General features: G+C 46.2%; 1 protein-coding gene across 4 annotated transcripts in view; it reads right to left on the bottom strand.

Annotated features, from left to right (window-relative positions):
- LOC141166466 (creatine kinase U-type, mitochondrial-like) overlaps positions 1-20,262 on the bottom strand; it is a 194,037-nt gene that overhangs the window by 27,123 nt on the left and 146,652 nt on the right. For all 4 annotated transcript variants that reach the window (XM_073653172.1, XM_073653169.1, XM_073653171.1 and 1 more), the window contains exons 3-5: positions 10,802-11,000; positions 4,565-4,660; positions 4,148-4,369 (exon numbers count right to left, since the gene is read on the bottom strand). In XM_073653172.1, coding sequence (XP_073509273.1) covers positions 4,148-4,369; positions 4,565-4,660; positions 10,802-11,000 — 517 coding nt within the window. The remainder of the gene's footprint in view (positions 1-4,147; positions 4,370-4,564; positions 4,661-10,801; positions 11,001-20,262) is intronic.

Below are 20,262 nucleotides of genomic sequence, written 5' to 3'. Positions count from 1 at the left end.
TTAAAGTTTTGTCAAAAAATACCAGGAAGTATCAAAAACAAAGCAGATTTATTTAAAGCGGTTTTCCCATGAACAAAAGTTCATTTTAATCAATGGGTGTGTCTGACCATGTATGGAACCTGGTCTGATCATACCACAGCTCCTGGGCAGGGGAGGAAGCAAAAGACAATACAGACATTACAGCATAGGATCACAGAGGATTCATTTTGTGGGTAAAATGTGACACAGGTACTTTAGATGCAGTGACACAGAAACACAGAGCAGCCAGTACAGGGTTAATAAACAGGTGGGCGCGGATTTATTGTAACAGGGTCAATCTCCACGCAGGGAGTAACAGGGGAAATATGGGGACAACAAGGGGAGTAGCAGGTAAAAGGCTATAACCGACAATCCACAGTTTGGCTAGATGTGGCAGAGTCGAGACGGTTGTAATCGGCAGTTTTACACTTAGCTGACTCTTGTTCCGCACAAGGCCATTGCCGGCTGATGCCGGTGTTGTTTTCTTCTGGCTTCCCCGCCTAAACAATGCTCCGTCTTCTGGCTAAAGCCGGCGGTCTCTGGTTTGACCCGCTGAGCCCCTAGTCCATAACACTGCACCTCACTTGCTCGGCTCCAATGCTCCATCTTCTGGCGGCAGCGGGCGGTGTGCGGTTTGACCCGCTGAGCCCCTAGTCCATAACACTGCACCTCACTTGCTCGGCTCCACGGACCCAGCGTCTCTTCTCCCTCTAGTCGGGCTTGATTCCAACTGTCAACTCCCTGCTTTCCCGTGCAAAACTCCTTTTTCTCCCTCTTCCTAGACACGCCCCCATCTCCCCGGTCACCTGACCCCTGAGCTCTGGCTCTGGACACGCCCCCAGCGTCCCGGTCACCTGACCCCTGAGCTTGCAGTTTGTCTTCCCCCTGCAACCAGAGGCACGGCCCCGGAAGTTCCAGATCCCTTGTTCGAAAAGTACTTACACCCCGGTCTTCCCCCTTACTAAAACATTGTTTAAAAACAGGCAGTGAAATGTTTTACCTCACAAAATGAATGTTCTGTGATTCCATGCTGTAACGTCTGTATTGTCTTTTGCTTCCTCCCCTGCCCAGGAGATGTGGTATGTTTCTGCACGGTCAGACAAAGCCAATTATTAAAATGAACTTTTGTTTGTGGGAAAACCCCTCTAAGGCCTCTTTCACATGTCAGTATCTCCAGTACATGTGGTGACAGTTTCCACACGTACTGGAGACACTGACACACGCAGACCCATTCAAAAGAATGGGTTTGCGCACATGTCAGTGTGTTTCCACGGACCGCGTGTCTGTGGGCAAAAACACTAACATGTCCATTTTTGGATGACAGCACAGGTCACATGGACCCATTCAAGTCACCTGTGCTTGGGAATCAGTGGTACAGTTAGCACTGTTCCCAAGTGCTGGGTGCTGAACGCTGCCCTCATCATGGTTCCCTGCCGGTGTTGCGATCAGCCCCAGCAGGGACTATGATGAGAGTAGTAATGTCTGCTCCCACAGTGTCCGACTGTAAAAATAAGAATAAAATAAAAAATCCATGTACTCACTTGTCCAAAGTGTCCCCTGCTGTAATCTATGCGACCGATCAGCTGAGGAGTCGGGGAGAATTAGCCGTTGCAGCGAGTGGACTCGGAGTTGCACAGGACACCACTCCTGAGTTCAGCAAAGCTCCGGGGCCCGCTCGCTGCAGAAAAAAATGGGCATGTGCATGACGCGCCCCTGGGCCTGCTGTGTCGCGCAGCGTCTCGCGCACGGGGGCTTACCCGGAACCGGATCAGATGAGGGTTGTAGTCTCCGAGTGGCGGGGACCCGGTCCGTGCCCAGGGAGTCAAACTCAGTGTGTGGCAGTCTTGATAGATGTTATTTGAGTGTCGACTACGCCACCCGTTGATTTGCAGCTATGGAGCTGCCGCTGCAGGGCAGACCGCTGAGGCCGGTGTAGAATTGTGCAGCGTGATAGTATAACCCCCAACGGGAGGGGTATGGCCTCAGGGCAGCCGACGTGGAAGATGGGGGTAGCAGGAACCACTCAGAGACGGTGCGGTGTAATTCAGGGTCTTTACTGGTAACAACGATAGACCCTCCCGGAGTACTTGCTAGCGAACGGGGCCTGGTCAGTCCTTGAGCAGATGGGATCTCCCCTGGCCAGGCGGAGTTGTAGGCCTCCCAAACTGACTGTACTCTTCTGGCTACCTTGCTAGAGGCGGATATAAGTAGCCCACGTCCCTGAGTGTACCGTGTGGTGCTCACCCGTATGGCCGGTGACTCGGGGCCTTCTAATGGCTTCCGCTCCACGATGGCGGTGCTGGTCCCACGCGTGTGACCGTGCCTTCGGGTTTCTGGGCCTGAGGACCTGAAATCCCCTGCCGGTCGGCTTCTGCTGCTGGGTAAGAGTTAGTCCCCACAGCCTCGGACGCCGGGTCCGGTAACAAAGCTTCTCAGTCAGGGCGAGCTCTGCAGCTGCCAGCCCCTGACTCGTAGTAGTATTGCTCCCACTGAGCTCCTGCTGTTTCTTCCTATGACTGTTTCTTGTCTCTACTCTCCTTGACTCCTAACCCTGCTTCAGCCCCGGGTTTATATAGGGGAAGTTCTTCCCCTCCCAAGACTGGGCAGGAGGTGTGGCATGCACAGGATCCCTGACCAAAGGACCTCCCACCTGCTCTCAGACATAACATTACATTACTGTGGAAACCAGACCCCTGGGGTGCCACATGCACATCAAGATTTGTACCTATAAGTGGTTGGGGCCCACAGATGATTTTGGCTTACAAATACCGATTCAAAATACTGCTCCCAAAAACAGTTTTAGACACTCATTATTTATATTGCTGGATGAGATAGAGAACAATACAACCTCTCATATTCTAGCTAAACATTGTGTAGTGTGGTAACAAATAGGAGCTTGGAGACAGTGTTCACATCTACAGTTGAAACCAGAAGTTTACATACACTATATAAAAAGACACATATGCATGTTTTCTCAATATCTGACATGAAATCAGAATAAACCTTTTCCGTTTTAGGTCAATTAGGATTACCATAATTTTTCATATTTGCTAAATGGCAGAATAATGAGAGAGAGAGAGAATGTTTTAAGGCATTTTTATTACTTACTGCAATTGCATTTTGGCAACATCTGAGTTAATTAGAGACACACTTGTAGATGTATTTTAATGCACACCTGAAACACACTGCTTCTTTATGTAGCATCATGGAGTGGCATCAATGTTTTGGAGTGGCCATCACAAAGCTCTGATCTCAATCCTATTGAAAATTTATGGGCAAAGCTAAAAATGCAGGTGCGAGCAAGGCGACCTACAAACCTGGATCAGTTAAACCAGTTCTGTCAGGAGGAATGGGCCCAAATTCCGACCAACTATTGTGAGAAGCTTATGGAAGGATATCCCAAACGTTTGACCCAAGTCATTCAGTTTCAGGGCAATGGTACCAAATACTAATGAAATGTATGTAAACGTTTGACTTTGAAGTAAGTAATAAAAATGCCTTAAAACATTCTCTCTCTCACTCATTATTCTGGGATTTGGCAAATATTAAAAATTATGGTAATCCTAATTGACCTAAAATGGGAAAAATTTATTCTGATTTCATGTCAGATATTGAGAAAAACATACATATGTGTCTTTTTATATACGTAGTGTATGTAAACTTCTGGTTTCAACTGTATCTGCAACTTGTCTCTATAAGGGCTCGTGCACACAACTGATTTTCTTGTGCAAATGCTATCTGTGGTTTTCAGAGATAGCACTATGATATTCTATAGGGCTGTGCACATGCCCACTTTTTTCCTCGGACTGAATGGAAAAATCTGAGACATTTTTATCAAAGTGTCAGATCAAAATCAGCAATGAAAGTTTATGGGTCCGGGAGAAAAATCGGACCGCACTCGGATGATATCCGTTTTTCACGGACTAAGAGAATGGAGAAAATGGAGAATTTTTTTTTGTCTCCACATCTGAGGAAAACTAATGCCACTCTGATCAAAGTCTGATCAAACTCTGATCAACCTGATCACAATAATTGGACCATTTTTCTTGAATGTGGAGAAATTGGTCGTGTGAATGTACCCTAATAGAGGCTCTGAATATACTTATAACTCGGAAATGTTCCCTCTTACATCTATTAACTGCTGCTGTTCTTTGTCAGTCATGTCACTTAGTCTGTAGTAGCGTCCAGTCAGGTCTCCAGAAAGACCACTAAGGGCATCAGCTGACACTCGCTCGACCTCCCTCCTCTCTGCTCGAGTGCATGCTGGGGGCAGGCTGAGACCTCTGATACTTCTTCCTGTCCGAACCCGAGATGACAGTACATAACGTTCATCAAAATGGCCGGCTTTAATCTGCCAAAAATAAAAATGTAGAGTATTACAAAACAAAAAAAATGTTTAAAAATTGCAGAACTTTTCATTTGCACTTTACATAACAATTTTATGTAACATTTAAATTTCCATTAATCCAAAACAGTAATTTTGAGATCCACGTATCATAAATGAATCCACTGGGCTGATATTCACAATATATTCTTCTATTAATACCTTGCTGGCATCTAAGTCTGTGGGATGTTTCATGTTTCTTGGATCATATCCATTGTGACGCTCCTTTATTACAGGGTCAAAAATATCTCCAAATACCTAAAACATAAAAAAATAAATCTCTTCAGACATTCTTACAGGTTATGGTTCTTACTTTGTAACTTATCTCGTGTGGCAAGATGTTTGTGGGCAAATCAGTGGCATAAATATATCCCACCTGTGAATCCAATCTACAGTATATAGATGCTTATAATAAAGTGTAAGTCATATTGGAGGGTATGCAGAGAGAAGAAGTGGTCCCATTGCAAAAGATAAAATGGACATCTTAACCAGGTTCTGGTTATGCACATCTCTTCCTGGGAAAGATGCTGCCGCTCTATCAAACATTTCTTTGAAAAATGGTTAATACTCATGTGCTGACTCCCTTTATTCTGTGGAAGTCATGACCTGTACAATGAAGAGGAGGGTGAACATTATTTCCCTATGTATATTTTAATCCAGAAAAAAAAACACAACAAAAAAAGATCACTATAAGGGGACAGTCAGATGGCCATATGACACAAACGACGATCACATCGCAATGCTTGGACTGGCCGGCGGCTCTCCTGACCCGAGTGTGACAGCGTGTATTTCTATGCAGCAGTCGCGCTCAGGTATGGAGAGCCACTGGCCAATCTGTGCACTGTGATGCGATCGTCATCCGAGTTATATGGCCGTCTGACTGCGGCATTAGGCTGTGTGCCCACAATGAGTTTTTGACGCTGCATGTTTTCGCTCCATCAAAAAAACAGCATCTTACAGTTCCAGCAAAGTGGATGGGATGTATAGAAATCTCCTGCTGACTGTGCTTTTTTATGCTCAGCATAAACTAACCTGCGGTGTGTATTTTAAATCCACAACATGTCGGTTTCTCTACTGGGTACTCTGAGTTTTCTGTGCAGATTTTCCCCATAGACTTGCATTAGATTCAGAAAATTCGAAGGTAAAAAACGAATATGCGTTTTTTGTGTATTTCCACGGTACAAACACATCAAAAACGCATGTAATCTGCACATGACTATATCAATAAAGTTTTGTAAAAGCCAAATACCAAGAAGTATCAAAAACAAAGCAGCTTTATTAAAATATGACACACCAAAAGGAGACAAAAAAATACAACGCCAAAAATGTAGTAAAAATGCATGTAGAAAAGAGCATTTAACCCCTTTCCGACGTGGTACGTAATAGTACGCACCACGTCGGCACGCCCTGTTTAGCGTGGGCTCCGGCGGTAAGCCCGCACTGAACTGGACACATGTCAGCTGATTTATACAGCTGACATGTGCCCGTAACAGCCGCGGGTGGAATCGCGATCCACTCGTGGCTGTTAACCAGTTAAATGTCGTTGTCAATCTCTAACAGCGGCATTTAACATCGCCGCACCGGAAGTGCAGCATTAGCCCCACCCATCGGTGACCCCGTCACTGGATCGTAGGCATGACAACCCGGGGTCTGCAGCAGACCCCTGTGGTTGTCATGTAAAGATTGTTATGAGTGCCACCTAGTGGTCGGCGCTCATAGCACATGAGAATTTCTCCTACATAGAGGCTCATCGCCTCTATGTAGCAGAGGCAATCAGACTGCTGCTGCTACTAGTCTCCTATGGAGACTATTTAAGCAAGCAAAAAGTGTAAAAAAAAATGTTTTTAAAAATATTAAAAAAATGTAAAAAATTAATTTCTCCAGTCCATCCTTTACTCTGCTGCCCGATTAATCCACTTCTTCCCTAGCTACTCTTCTGCTTCTCCCCTCTGCAAATCCATTCATTGGCTCCCAATTCCCAAACATATCCAGTTCAAACTGCTAACACTGGTTTCCAAAGCCATCCATAATCTGTCTCCTCCATACTGTACATCTCCAAAGTAATCTCCTGATTAGTGATGAGCAAGCGTGCTCGTTTAACTCTTTAATCGAGCACGCTCTTGTGTTCCCCGAGTATTTGCAGCATGCTCGGCATCTAAGTTTGAGCCGCCGTGGCAGCATGTGTCACGGCTGTTAGACATCTACGATACATGCAGGGATTGCCTAACAAACAGGCAATCCCTGAATGTGTCGCAGCTAACAGCCATGCCCATGACACATGCAGCAGTGGTTTGAGCCACCGCAGCTGCATGTGTCACGGCTGTTAGACAGCTATGATACATGCAGGGATTGCCTAACAAACAGGCAATACCTGCATGTGTTGCAACTGTCTAACAGCTGTGACACATGCAGCCGTGGCGGCTCAAACCTAGATGACGAGCACGCCGCAAATACTCGGCAAACACCAGAGCGTGCTCGATTAAAGGGTTAAACGAGCACGCTCGCTCATCACTACTCCAGATATATTCCAACACACAACCTCCGATCCTCCAAAGATGTTATTGTCTCTTCCACACTCATACATTCCTTACGCAATCGCCTCCAAGACTTCTCCCGAGTATCCCCCATCCTCTGGAATTCTGTGCTGCAACACATCAAATTATCAGCCACGCTCAGAACTTTCAGGCAAAACTTTAAAACCCCTCTCTTCAAGAAAGCTTACAGACTGCAATGACCCCATTTCCACCTCACCACCACTGAAGCTGCTGCAACCAACCTAACTAGGGCTGGCTCCAGGTTTTTCTGGGCCCCGGGCAAAAGAGTCTCAGTGGGCCCCTTTAACACATACCATGATTCATGATGCACAGATACCGCAGAGAAATATAGGTATAGTACAATGCAAAGATTTCACTTCTTACATTACATGAGTGATATCTATTGTAAATTCCACAATAGCTCAGAAACCGGCGAATTGCTCCACACAGTATACTGGCCCCCATAAAATGCTCCACATACAATACTGGCCTCCATATAACGCTAAATATGGAATACTGGCCCCCATAAAATGCTCCATACAGGATACTGGCCCCCATATAATGCTCCATGCAGGCTGTTCCCCCCACATAATGCCCTATACAGGCTGTTCCCCCCTTATAATGCCCCATGCAGGCTGTTCCCCTCCTTATAATGCCCCATGCAGGATGTCACCCCCCATATAATGCCCCATGCAGGATGTCACTCCCCCCCATATAATGCCTCATGCAGGATGTCCCTCCCCCTCATATAATGCCCCATGCAGGATGTCCCTTCCCCCCATATACACTGCATGCAGAATTATTAGGCAAGTTGTATTTTAGAGGATTATTTTTATTATTGATCAACAACTATGTTCTCAATCAACCCAAAAGACTCATAAATATCCAAGCTTAATATTTTTGGAAGTTGGAGTGTTTTTTTTTTAGATTTGGCTATCTTAGGAGGATATCTGTGTGTGCAGGTAACTATTACTGTGCAGAATTATTAGGCAACTTAATAAAAACCAAATATAATCCCATCTCACTTGTTTATTTTCACCAGGTAAACCAATATCAGTGCACAAAATTTAGAAATAAACATTTCTGACATGCAAAAACAAAAACCAAAAAAATTAGTGATCAGTATAGCCACCTTTCTTTATGGTGACACTCAACAGCCTTCCATCCATAGATTCTGTCAGTTGCTTGATCTGTTTTCGCTCAACATTGCGTGCAGCAGCCACCACAGCCTCCCAGACACTGTTCCGAGAGGTGTACTGTTTTCCCTCCCTGTAGATCTCACATTTTATGATGGACCACAGGTTCTCTATGGGGTTCAGATCAGGTGAACAAGGGGGCCATGTCATTATTTTTTCTTCTTTTAGACCTTTACTGGCCAGCCACGCTGTGGAGTAGTTGGATGCATGTGATGGAGCATTGTCCTGCATGAAAATCATGTTTTTCTTGAACGATACCGACTTCTTCCTGTACCACTGCTTGAAGAAGTTGTCTTCCAGAAACTGGCAGTAGGTCTGGAAGTTGAGCTTCACTCCATCCTTAACCCGAAAAGGTCCCACAAGTTCATCTTTGATGATACTAGCCCATACCAGTACCCCACCTCCACCTTGCTGGCGTCTAAGTTGGAGTGGAGCTCTCTGCCCTTTACTGATTCAGCCTCTGGCCCATCAATCTGGCCCATCAAGAGCCACTCTCATTTCATCAGTCCATGAAACCTTTGAAAAATCAGTCTTAATATATTACTTGGCCCATTCTTGACGTTTTATCTTATGTTTCTTGTTCAAAGGTGGTCATTTTTCAACCTTCCTTACCTTGGCCATGTCCCTGAGTATCGCACACCTTGTGCTTTTTGATACTCCAGTAATGTTTCAGCTCTGAAATATGGTAAAACAGGTGGTGAATGGCATCTTGGCAACTTCACGCTTGATTTTCCTCAATTCATGGGCAGTTATTTTGAGCCTTTTTTGGCCAACACGCTTCTTGCGACCCTGTTGGCTATTTGCCATGAAACGCTTGATTGTTCGGTGATCACGCTTCAAAAGTTTGGAAATTTCAAGACTGCTGCATCCCTCTGCAAGACATCTCACAATTTTGGACTTTTCATAGCCCGTCAAATTTCTCTTCTGACCCATTTTGCCAAAGGAAAAGAAGTTGCCTAATAATTAAGCACACCTTATATAGGGTGTTGATGTCATTAGTCAACACCCCTCCTCATTATGGAGATGCACATGACCAGATTTACTTCATTTGTAGTTGGCTCTCAAGCCTATGCAGCTTGGAGTAGGACAACATGTATAAAAAATATCATGTGATCAAAATACTCATTTGCCTAATAATTCTGCACACAGTGTAATGCCCCATGCAGGATGTCCCTTCCCCCCCCATATAATGACCCATGAGGGATGTCCCTTTCCCCCCTATGTAATGCCCCATGTAGTATGTCACCCCCCCTCTTTATAATGCCCCATACAGGATGTCACCCCCACATATAATGATATAATACCCCATGCAGGATGTCACCCCCCATATAATTCCCCATGCCGGATGTCACCCTCCCATATAATGCCCCATGCGGGATGTCACCCCCCATATAATGCACCATGCCTCCATACATAAAAGAAAATCAAATACTCACCTCACTCCTCCTCACCTGCTGCCGCTGCTCAGGTCCGGACTCAAGCGTCGCCGGCGTCTTCCCGCTCTGCGCTGCCTGTGATGGCTCAGGGGAGGGCGCGGTGGACAGACGTTATCGCGCCCTCTGACCTGAGACGTCACAGGGAGCGCACAGCAGGAAGACAGCGGATCTGCAGAGGCACGGGGAGAGGTAAGTATCTGGCTGCCGGGGCCCTGAGCAAGCGGGGAAGAAGGGTGGGCGCTGGCACCGCTCTCCTACACCCATAGCCCGGCGGGGTGCCCGACCGCGAGTGGGCCCCCCCCGCCTGCTCAGGGCCCCGTCACTTGCCCGGGTGCGCCGGGTGCTGATGCCGGCCCTGCCCCTAACCTACTGTCTCCTTCCCCATTATCCTATAGACTGTAAATCTACGAGGGCAGAGTCCTCTCCTTTCTGTACCAGGATGTCATTGTTAATTTGTTCACCATAATTTCCATTTGTATTTTGTACGTAACCCCTTTTCATGTACGGCACCATGGAATCGATGGTGCTCTAAAAATAGATAATAATAATAATATATCATAATAATAATAATAGTAACAACTCTTATATAAATGATGGCTCAACATTTTTTTTTTCTCACTAAAACACTTGATTGATGGTGCTACAAATGACAGTCAAGAAGCGCAACCCATTCAATACTTCCGTGCAGTGATAATGAACTATAGTATATCGCGTTATCAATATCAAACTGTCAGAGAAGAGTCTGTTAATTACATAACTTTACCTTTACTATAAAAACAAAACAGATTTGATGCTGACAAAGATATTGTTCAGAAAAAGAAAATTGTTGCCTCGAGATGATCATGTGCCTCCTTTGCTTTCACACAGTATATTAACTATGAGATTTCAGTAATTTATTCCCTAGAACAAATACAGATGCAACCTTGTTTACATTTCCTTTTGGTTTAATGTAATCTGAGATTATGAGCTCTTTCAACATGATTTCCAGATACTATGTCATGAGATGTCTATGCTATGTGTGGCCGAGTAGTTGTGATGTGAGTTGCAGTCTGACAAGAGTTTTGCTAGCCTGTCGTGATATTGTATTAAATTTGTTTTGTGAAAAATCAGAGTGCTTAATGAAATTCAAGAAAAAGTGAGGGCGGACACATCTGCACCATGTTCAAAAAACAATACAGAATACATGAGAATACAGCATCAGTCCACACTACTGCCTTCACCCTGCTCTCTTACCTCATAGCATTCTTCATCTCCTGCTACTATCCCCACACTTATAATGAAGGGTTGTCCTGGGTTATCTACACCGGTCTGAATACATTGATCAAGGGTGAAGCCATTAGGAGTGGACTTGTTGCAGAGCTTGGCGTAGATAGAAGGAGATAAGTATCTTGCCATAAAGTTATTATGTTTCCGGAGGTCTGGGTACTCTGCACTGTAAAAATAAGCCAAGTTAAACTGAATTGACACTGTATCAAAGTATAAACATAAATTATACATTAGATTAGACAACTTTGTTATTTGTCAAAATCAGGTATGGCTCTAGACAAAGAGGCCGAATATAGTATTACAGAGAGGCAGAATCCTCTTTTCTTGATCTGCCTAAAAGTACCAGGTACATAGTGACCTCATTCAGTTGGAGGTTGCAGGATACAATGAATTAAAGAACACTGAAGTACTAAAAATATCTTTTCTTTAGACCTCATTTAGACTTCCATGAAATAATGTCCGAGTATAGACCGAGAAGCATGGGCTGGCCGTGGGTCTTGTGATCAGAACTTGACAATCTCATAGGCTTATTGGAGGCTGATGAGTTCGTGTTAGGAGACCCGCAGCCAGTTCGTACATCACAGGATATATATGGACAGTGTTTTACAAACATCTAAATTCGGCCTCATGCTTGACCCTAATAAAATATTGTAAAGAGATGTTCAAATTTCATTGACATTCTCATCGACTTTTCGCTTGTGATATTGTGATAACTAGGTAGAGATATAAACTGCGAAATAGTTAGTGTAGGGTGTGTAAAGGCTGCCAGAACAAACAAACAGTCCTTCTCAGGACTAATATCCATCCCAGATACCAGGCAGGCAGGCTGTATAGGAGACACAGTGGTTATACCAGCAAACGCTGCATTACAGTCCTGTGTGCTCCTGTTGCTGAAATTGCTGGACTTAGCACCAGGTGTCGGGGGCCAGGAAAAATCCTTTTTTTTTCATCTAAATCCTCCTTTTTTTTCCTCCTTCACACTGTACAAATACCCGTCTTATTAACCTTTTGGTGTGTCCCCCCCGCCCCCCAAAAAAAGCGTGTCTCTGATTTTTCAGACACAAATATAACTGTTGAAAATAGTCTGGTGTAGGCTAGAGAAACAGAAGTGTTGTTTTGCACTTCCACGGTTCAAACCTCTGTATTATCCATTTTGGGCCATTTGTATCTAAAAAAAAAAAAACAGTTTGAGTGTGTCGCTCACTGTTCAGCCGCAAATCTATATATTTAAAAAAGTCTGGTATACCCCAGTAAACAATAACTGTGGTTTTGCCACCCCACAGTAAAAAATCTCTATTATTCAGGTTTTGGTATATTTTCCGTAAAGAAAAACAGCAGTGTCTCCTGACTGTTGTGACACAAAAATATATCTGTTGAAAATAGTCTTGTGTAGGCCCGACATCCCAGTGTGGTTTCGCAGTTCCATGGGTCAAATCGCTGTACTATCCAGTTTTGGGCCTTTGGTATCTAAAAAAAAAAGCAGTTTGAGTGTGTCGCTCACTGTTCAGCCGCAAATATCTCTATTTAAAAAAGTGTGGTATACCCCAGTAAACAATAACTGTGGTTTTGCCATCCCACGGTAAAAAATCTCAATTATTCAGCTTTTGGTAGTATTTTCCGTAAAGAAAAACAGTAGTGTCTTCTGACTGTTGTGACACAAAAATATATCTGTTGAAAATAGTCTTGTGTAGGCCCGACATCCCAGTGTGGTTTCGCAGTTCCACGGGTCAAATCGCTGTACTATCCAGTTTTGGGCCTTTGGTATCTAACAAAAAAGCAGTTTGAGTGTGTTGCTCACTGTTCAGCCGCAAATATCTCTATTTAAAAAAGTGTGGTATACCCCAGTAAACAATAACTGTGGTTTTGCCATCTCACGGTAAAAAATCTCTATTATTCAGCTTTTGGTAGTTTTTTCCGTAAAGAAAAACAGTAGTGTCTCCTGACTGTTGTGACACAAAAATATATCTGTTGAAAATAGTCTTGTGTAGGCCCAACATCCCAGTGTGGTTTCGCAGTTCCATGGGTCAAATCTCTGTACTATCCAGTTTTGGGCCTTTGGTATCTAAAAAAAAAGCAATTTGAGTGTGTCGCTCACTGTTCAGCCGCAAATATCTCTATTTAAAAAAGTGTGGTATACCCCAGTAAACAATAACTGTGGTTTTGCCATCCCACGGTAAAAAATCTCTATTATTCAGGTTTTGGTATATTTTCCGTAAAGAAAAACAGTAGTGTCTCCTGACTGTTGTGACACAAAAATATATCTGTTGAAAATAGTCTTGTGTAGGCCCAACATCCCAGTGTGGTTTTGCAGTTCCATGGGTCAAATCGCTGTACTATCCAGTTTTGGGCCTTTGGTATCTAAAAAAAACGCAATTTGAGTGTGTCGCTCACTGTTCAGCCGCAAATATCTCTATTTAAAAAAGTGTGGTATACCCTAGTAAACAATAACTGTGGTTTTGCCATCCCACGGTAAAAAATCTCTATTATTCAGCTTTTGGTAGTTTTTTCCGTAAAGAAAAACAGTAGTGTCTCCTGACTGTTGTGACACAAAAATATATCTGTTGAAAATAGTCTTGTGTAGGCCCAACATCCCAGTGTGGTTTCGCAGTTCCACGGGTCAAATCGCTGTACTATCCAGTTTTGGGCCTTTGGTATCTAAAAAAAAAGCAGTTTAAGTGTGTCGCTCACTGTCCAGCCGCAAATATCTCTATTTAAAAAAGTGTGGTATACCCCAGTAAACAATAACTGTGGTTTTGCCATCCCACAGTAAAAATTCTCTATTATTCAGGTTTTGGTATATTTTCCGTAAAGAAAAACAGTAGTGTCTCCTGACTGTTGTGACACAAAAATACATCTGTTGAAAATAGTCTTGTGTAGGCCCGACATCCCAGTGTGGTTTCGCAGTTCCACTGGTCAAATCGCTGTACTATCAAGTTTTGGGCCTTTGGTATCTAAAAAAAAAAGCAGTTTGAGTGTGTCGCTCACTGTTCAGCCGCAAATATTTCTATTTAAAAAACTGTGGTATACCCCAGTAAACAATAACTGTGGTTTTGCCATCCCACGGTAAAAAATCTCTATTATTCAGCTTTGGGTAGTTTTTTCCGTAAAGAAAAACAGTAGTGTCTCCTGACTGTTGTGACACAAAAATATATCTGTTGAAAATAGTCTTGTGTAGGCCTAACATCCCAGTGTGGTTTCGCAGTTCCATGGGTCAAATCGCTGTACTATCCAGTTTTGGGCCTTTGGTATCTAAAAAAAAAAAGCAATTTGAGTGTGTCGCTCACTGTTCAGCCGCAAATATCTCTATTTAAAAAAGTGTGGTATACCCCAGTAAACAATAACTGTGGTTTTGCCATCCCACGGTAAAAAATCTCTATTATTCAGGTTTTGGTATATTTTCCGTAAAGAAAAACAGTAGTGTCTCCTGACTGTTGTGACACAAAAATATATCTGTTGAAAATAGTCTTGTGTAGGCCCGACATCCCAGTGTGGTTTCGCAGTTCCACGGGTCAAATCGCTGTACTATCCAGTTTTGTGCCTTTGGTATCTAAAAAAAAAGCAGTTTGAGTGTGTCGCTCACTGTTCAGCCGCAAATATCTCTATTAAAAAAAAGTGTGGTATACCCTAGTAAACAATAACTGTGGTTTTGCCATCCCACGGTAAAAAATCTCTATTATTCAGCTTTTGGTAGTTTTTTCCGTAAAGAAAAACAGTAGTGTCTCCTGACTGTTGTGACACAAAAATATATCTGTTGAAAATAGTCTTGTGTAGGCCCGACATCCCAGTGTGGTTTCGCAGTTCCACGGGTCAAATCGCTGTACTATCCAGTTTTGGGCCTTTGGTATCTAAAAAAAAAGCAGTTTGAGTGTGTCGCTCACTGTTCAGTCGCAAATATCTCTATTTAAAAAAGTGTGGTATACCCCAGTAAACAATAACTGTGGTTTTGCCATCCCACGGTAAAAAATCTCTATTATTCAGGTTTTGGTATATTTTCCCTAAAGAAAAACAGTAGTGTCTCCTGACTGTTATGACACAAAAAATATATCTGTTGAAAATAGTCTTGTGTAGGCCCGACATCCCAGTATGGTTTCGCAGTTCCACGGGTCAAATCGCTGTACTATCCAGTTTTGGGCCTTTGGTATCTAAAAAAAAAGCAGTTTGAGTGTGTCGCTCACTGTTCAGCCGCAAATATCTCTATTTAGAAAAGTGTGGTATACCCCAGTAAACAATAACTGTGGTTTTCCTCTTCCACGGTTCTAATCTACTCTTTATTACCCTTTTTCCATTGATAGTGCAAGTGTAAGCTATTTTACTTCATTTACAATGGGCAAGGCGCGTGGCAAGGGACGTGGAAGTGGACGTTCTGGTGATGGTTCGTGCAGAGGACGGGGCCGTGGCCAAGGTGAAAATGTGCCACAACCAACAGCCACATCTTCTCGCTCCCACTTCTTGACCGAATTACTAGGGAAGCACAGAACAACACCAGTATTGAGAACTGATCAGTGTGAACAGGTTATTAATTGGATAGCAGATAATACTTCCAGTTACCTGGGCACCACCACCTCCGGTCTGTCTTCCACACGGTCAACTCTTAGTAGCCGTGAGTCTCGACCGCATACTCCTCCTCACCCTGATGCTCCTTCCTCCCACCATGCCGAGTGTCGTCAGACAGCAAGTGATCCCACACTTGGACACTCTGAAGAGCTGTTCACTGGTCTATTTCCATATTTGGGCCCCTCGCCTGATACACTTGAAGTGGTGGAAGAGGAGATCCCATGTTGCGATGCCCAAATATTTGAACAGCCACGGCCACAGGAAGTCGACGTTGGCAATCTGTCACAAGAGGTGGACGATGAAGAGACACAATTGCCAGGAAGTGAGGAGGAGGATCGTGGTGCGCAAGTGGAAGAGGAGGAGGTGGTGGATGATCTAGTAACTGACCCAACGTGGAAGGAGGACATGCAGAGTGAGGCCAGCAGCACACAGGGGGAGGGAGGCAGAGTACCCCAACAGGCAGGAAGAAGCAGTGTGGTGGCCGCACACAGAAGGCAGGCAACCGTTCCCCGTAACACCAACACGAGGGACGTTGCCAGTACAAGCGGTAGGTCTTCCAGAGTCTGGAATTTTTTTAAAGACTCTGCTGATAACCCCAAAAAGGCCATATGTTCCACCTGCCATGCCAGCATCAGCAGGGGTGACAAAACTACCAGCCTGACCACCACCAGCATGATCAGGCACATGGCAGCAAAGCACCCGACTTTGTGGGGCGAAACCCAGGGTCCATGACCAGTGTCAGCGGGTGTCACCACTGCTTCTTCAACTGTTGTGCGTGCAATAGAACCCCCTGTTGTGTGTGCAAGGCAATCCCCTGTCCATACTGCATGTAAAGATGCCCCCTCCTCTCAGTCTTCACTTGTTATGGCAGTTTCTCAAGAAACAGCATCAACGTCCACATCCACATCCCACCGCAGCGTTCAATTGTCCATATCCCAGACCTTTGAACGAAAGCGGAAATTCGCAGCTAACGCCCCACATGCCACAGTCCTAAATTCGCACATTTCACGACTGCTTGCGTTGGAAATGCTGCCTTTTAGGCTGGTGGAGACGGAATCCTTCCGCAATCTTATGGCGGTGGCCGTCCCTCGGTACTCAGTCCCCAGCCGACACTATTTTGCCCGGTGTGCCATCCCCGCACTACACAAGCACGTGTCCCAAAGCATCTGCCGTGCCCTCAACAACGCAGTTACTGGGAGAGTCCACCTGACAACGGACACGTGGACAAGTGCTTGTGGCCAGGGACGGTACATCTCTCTGACGGCACACTGGGTAAACATAGTGGAAGAAGGGACCCAGTCGGACCTCGGGACAGAACACATCCTCCCCACACCGAGGATTGCAGGCCCTATGTCAGTCAGAGTTGCCCCCACAGTGTAAAGCTCCTGCGCATCCTCCTCCTCCTCCTCCTCCTCATGTTCAGCCTCCATCTCAGATATCACCACATCAGTTACAAGCTGGAAGCACTGCAGTACTGCCTCCGCCAAGCGGCAACAGGCTGTGCTAAAACTCATAAGCTTAGGTGATAAACCTCACACTGCTTGTGAGTTGTGGACAGCTGTGAAAGAGCAGGCAGATCTGTGGCTGAGACCGCTGAACCTACATCCCGGCATGGTCGTGTGTGACAATGGCCGTAACCTGGTGGCGGCTCTGAGGCGAGGTGAGATCACACACGTACCATGCCTGGCTCATGTGCTTAACCTCGTGGTTCAGCGGTTTCTTAAATCGTACCCCGAGTTGCCAGATCTGCTCGTGAAAGTACGCCGCCTGTCAGCTCATTTTCGCAAGTCGGCTACAGCTTCCACCGCCCTTGCTGTGTTGCAGCAGCGTTTGCAGCTTCCGGCACACCGACTGGTGTGTGATGTCCCCACACGTTGGAACTCTACCCTCCACATGTTGCAAAGGATTTGTGAGCAGAAGAGAGCAGTTTGGAGTACCAGCTGCAACAAGGGCGGCGATATTCAGGTCAGACTCCACACATAAGACCTCAGGAGTGGACCTGGATGTCTGACATATGTACCATCCTGACAAACTTTGAGGAGGCCACCAAGATGGTGAGTGGCGATGACGCCATCATTAGTGTCAGCATCCCACTTGTCTGTCTTTTGCAACGCTCTCTGCAGAGAATTAAAGAGGAGGCATTGCAGTCAGAGTATGATGAAATTGATCAAGAAGCCGTAGCGGGCGATTACACACAGCCCAGCCTCATCTCATCCCAACGTGCATTGGGGGACAATGAGGGAGAGGAGGAGGAGGAAGAACAGGAGCTGCTATCATGCGTTGTAGACGGTAGTACCTGTACAAGTGTCATACCGTTGGTTCAGCGTGGGTGGCCTGAGGACAGGGGGGAGGAGGAGGAGGAGAGCATGGTCAGTTGTCATCTTGGTGAGGACACGGAAATCTTGCCCATTACCAGTCTGGCACACATGGCTGACTTTATGTTACGCTGCCTTAACCGTGACCCTCGCGTTGTCAAAATGTTGGGTGACAGTCATTACTGGTTGGTGACACTTGTAGACCCCCGCTACAAGGAGAACTTTCACTCTCTTATTCCTGAGGTGGAGAGGTCTACAAAAATGGGGCAGTACCAGAAGGCCCTTGCTGCAGAACTCTTAAAAAAATTCCCATCTGAACACGCTAGCGGCAGAGGTCACAGTTCGTTGCCCAACCAAGGCGTACAGGCGAGAGAGATGCAACTCCAATCCAGCAGAGGCAGGGGAACACTGTCAACGTTCTGGGACAGTTTTCTGACACCCGCCCAGCTTACAGGCCCTGAGGCGCGGGGTACTCTCACAAGGAGTGGAAAGTTTCAAAAGATGGTGAAGGAGTACCTTGCCGACCGTACCAGCGTCCTCCGTGCCGTGATTCCTCTGTGCCTTTTAATTATTGGGTATCCAAGCTGGACACTTGGAATGAACTCGCTCTGTACGCCTTGGAGGTCCTGGCCTGCCCTGCCGCTAGCGTGTTATCGGAGCGTGTTTTTAGTGCCGCTGGAGGAATTATAACTGATAAGCGCACACGCCTGTCAACTGACAATGCTGACAAGCTGACCCTTATCAAAATGAACAAGGGCTGGATTGGGCCAGACTTCTCATCACCACCAAATGACAGCAGAGTAACATAAAGTCAAATCCACTGTGTTATTTCTTCAGGTGTATTCACATGCACCGCTTCACACCCACACATGGGTATACGCTTCCTCGTTTCGGCTGTTTTATCTTCTTCTCCTTATCCTCAGCCTCCACCAACACTATACCACCAGGGTGCCAGCATTGCAAGCTCCTCCGTCCTTATTTTTGGCAGCTTTTGCTTGCAAGGCATAAGCAAATACTATGGGACACCCACTCCCCAATAATGGGACTTATGTTTGTAATATGCTGTACAGCATGGCTCTTGTAAGGGGCATTGCAAGTTGCTCCGTCCTAATTTTTGGCAGCTTTTGCTTGGAAAGCATAAGCAAATACTATGTGACACCCACTCCCCAATAATGGGACTTATGTTTGTAATATGCTGTACTGCATGGCTCTTGTAAGGGGCATTGCAAGTTGCTCAGTCCTAATTTTTGGCAGCTTTTGCTTGCAAGGCATAAGCAAATACTATGGGAGACCCACTCCCCAATAATGGGACTTATGTTTGTAATATGCTGTACTGCATGTGACGCGCCCCCTGGGCCGTGTGTACACGTGTGTGGGATACCCGGTGCCGGGTCTCTGGGGTCTGTAGTCTCCGTGGCGGTGACCCGGTCCCGTGGCTCAGGCTGGTCAAACCAGTGGCAGTCTTTCTTAGGTTTTGAGGTTAATTGTCTGACTGCGCCACCCGTGGATTGCGGTCAGGGAGTACCACCGCTGCGAGGCAGACCGCCTGGGCTGGTGTTGTGTGCGCAGCAGAGAATGGGATAACTCCCCACGGGAGGAGTATAGCTCAGGGCAGTGAGTGTGGATGATGGGGGTGATGGTGCACAAGCGCAGCAGGAACGACTCAGAGTCTTTGCAGTGCAGTTCAGGGTCTTTACTGATGATTATAAGGTAGACCCTCCCGGGAGTACTGGCTAGTGTAATGCACACGCCCGGGCTGAGCGGCGTGTGCGTGTGATTGTAGTGATTCCACTGGACCGTGCCGGAGAGTGAATGCCTGGAGGGGCGTAACTAGGTATTCACCCGATCCGACCAGGGTCGCATGACGGCATACGACGCCAGTGCACCAAGGAGGAACCGAGCAGAGGGACCAGGTGCTACTCCAGGACAGACCCCGGACACGGCTGTTGACCCACACAGGGGAATACAGGAACAGACTGGGAGGCTGGCACACAGACTGGTGGGTATAGGCAGGCTCAACTGGGATGCAGGCAGGCGGGTATGCAGGCAGGGGGGTACAGGCAAGCACAGCTAGAGTGCAGACAGGGAGGCACTAGCAGGTAGGAACACAGGCGGGATAGGACCCAGTACACACTGGGACTCAGGAACAATACAGGCAGAGGGGTACAGGCAAGCACAGCTAGAGTGCAGACAGGGAGGCACTAGCAGGTAGGGACACTGGCGGGATAGGACCCAGTACACACTGGGACTCAGGAACAGAACCACAGATGTGGCGGACAAACACAGCAGAGTGAGGCCGCCCAGAGAGGTGAGCGAGAGCAGGGCAGGACGAGGTCGCCTGGAGCGGTGAGCAAGAGTAGAGCAGGACAAGGCCGCCAGGAGCGGTGAGCAAAGGGTCAGAGCTGAGCGAGACTGCCGGAGCAGTGAGCAAGAGTAAAGCAGGACGAGGCCGCCTGGAGCGGTGAGCAGGAGTGGAGCAAGACTGCCGGAGCAGTGAGCAAAAGGATAAGAGCGGAGCGAGACTGCCGGAGCAGTGAGCAAAAGGGTCAGAGCGGAGCA

Source organism: Phyllobates terribilis, unplaced genomic scaffold (assembly GCF_046119375.1).
Source record: "Phyllobates terribilis strain yellow unplaced genomic scaffold, ASM4611937v1 Scaffold_11__3_contigs__length_659146591, whole genome shotgun sequence".
Classification (NCBI taxonomy): domain Eukaryota; kingdom Metazoa; phylum Chordata; class Amphibia; order Anura; family Dendrobatidae; genus Phyllobates; species Phyllobates terribilis.
The sequence above is the reverse complement of the archived record's forward strand: the minus strand, read 5'-3'. Positions and strand labels throughout refer to the sequence as shown.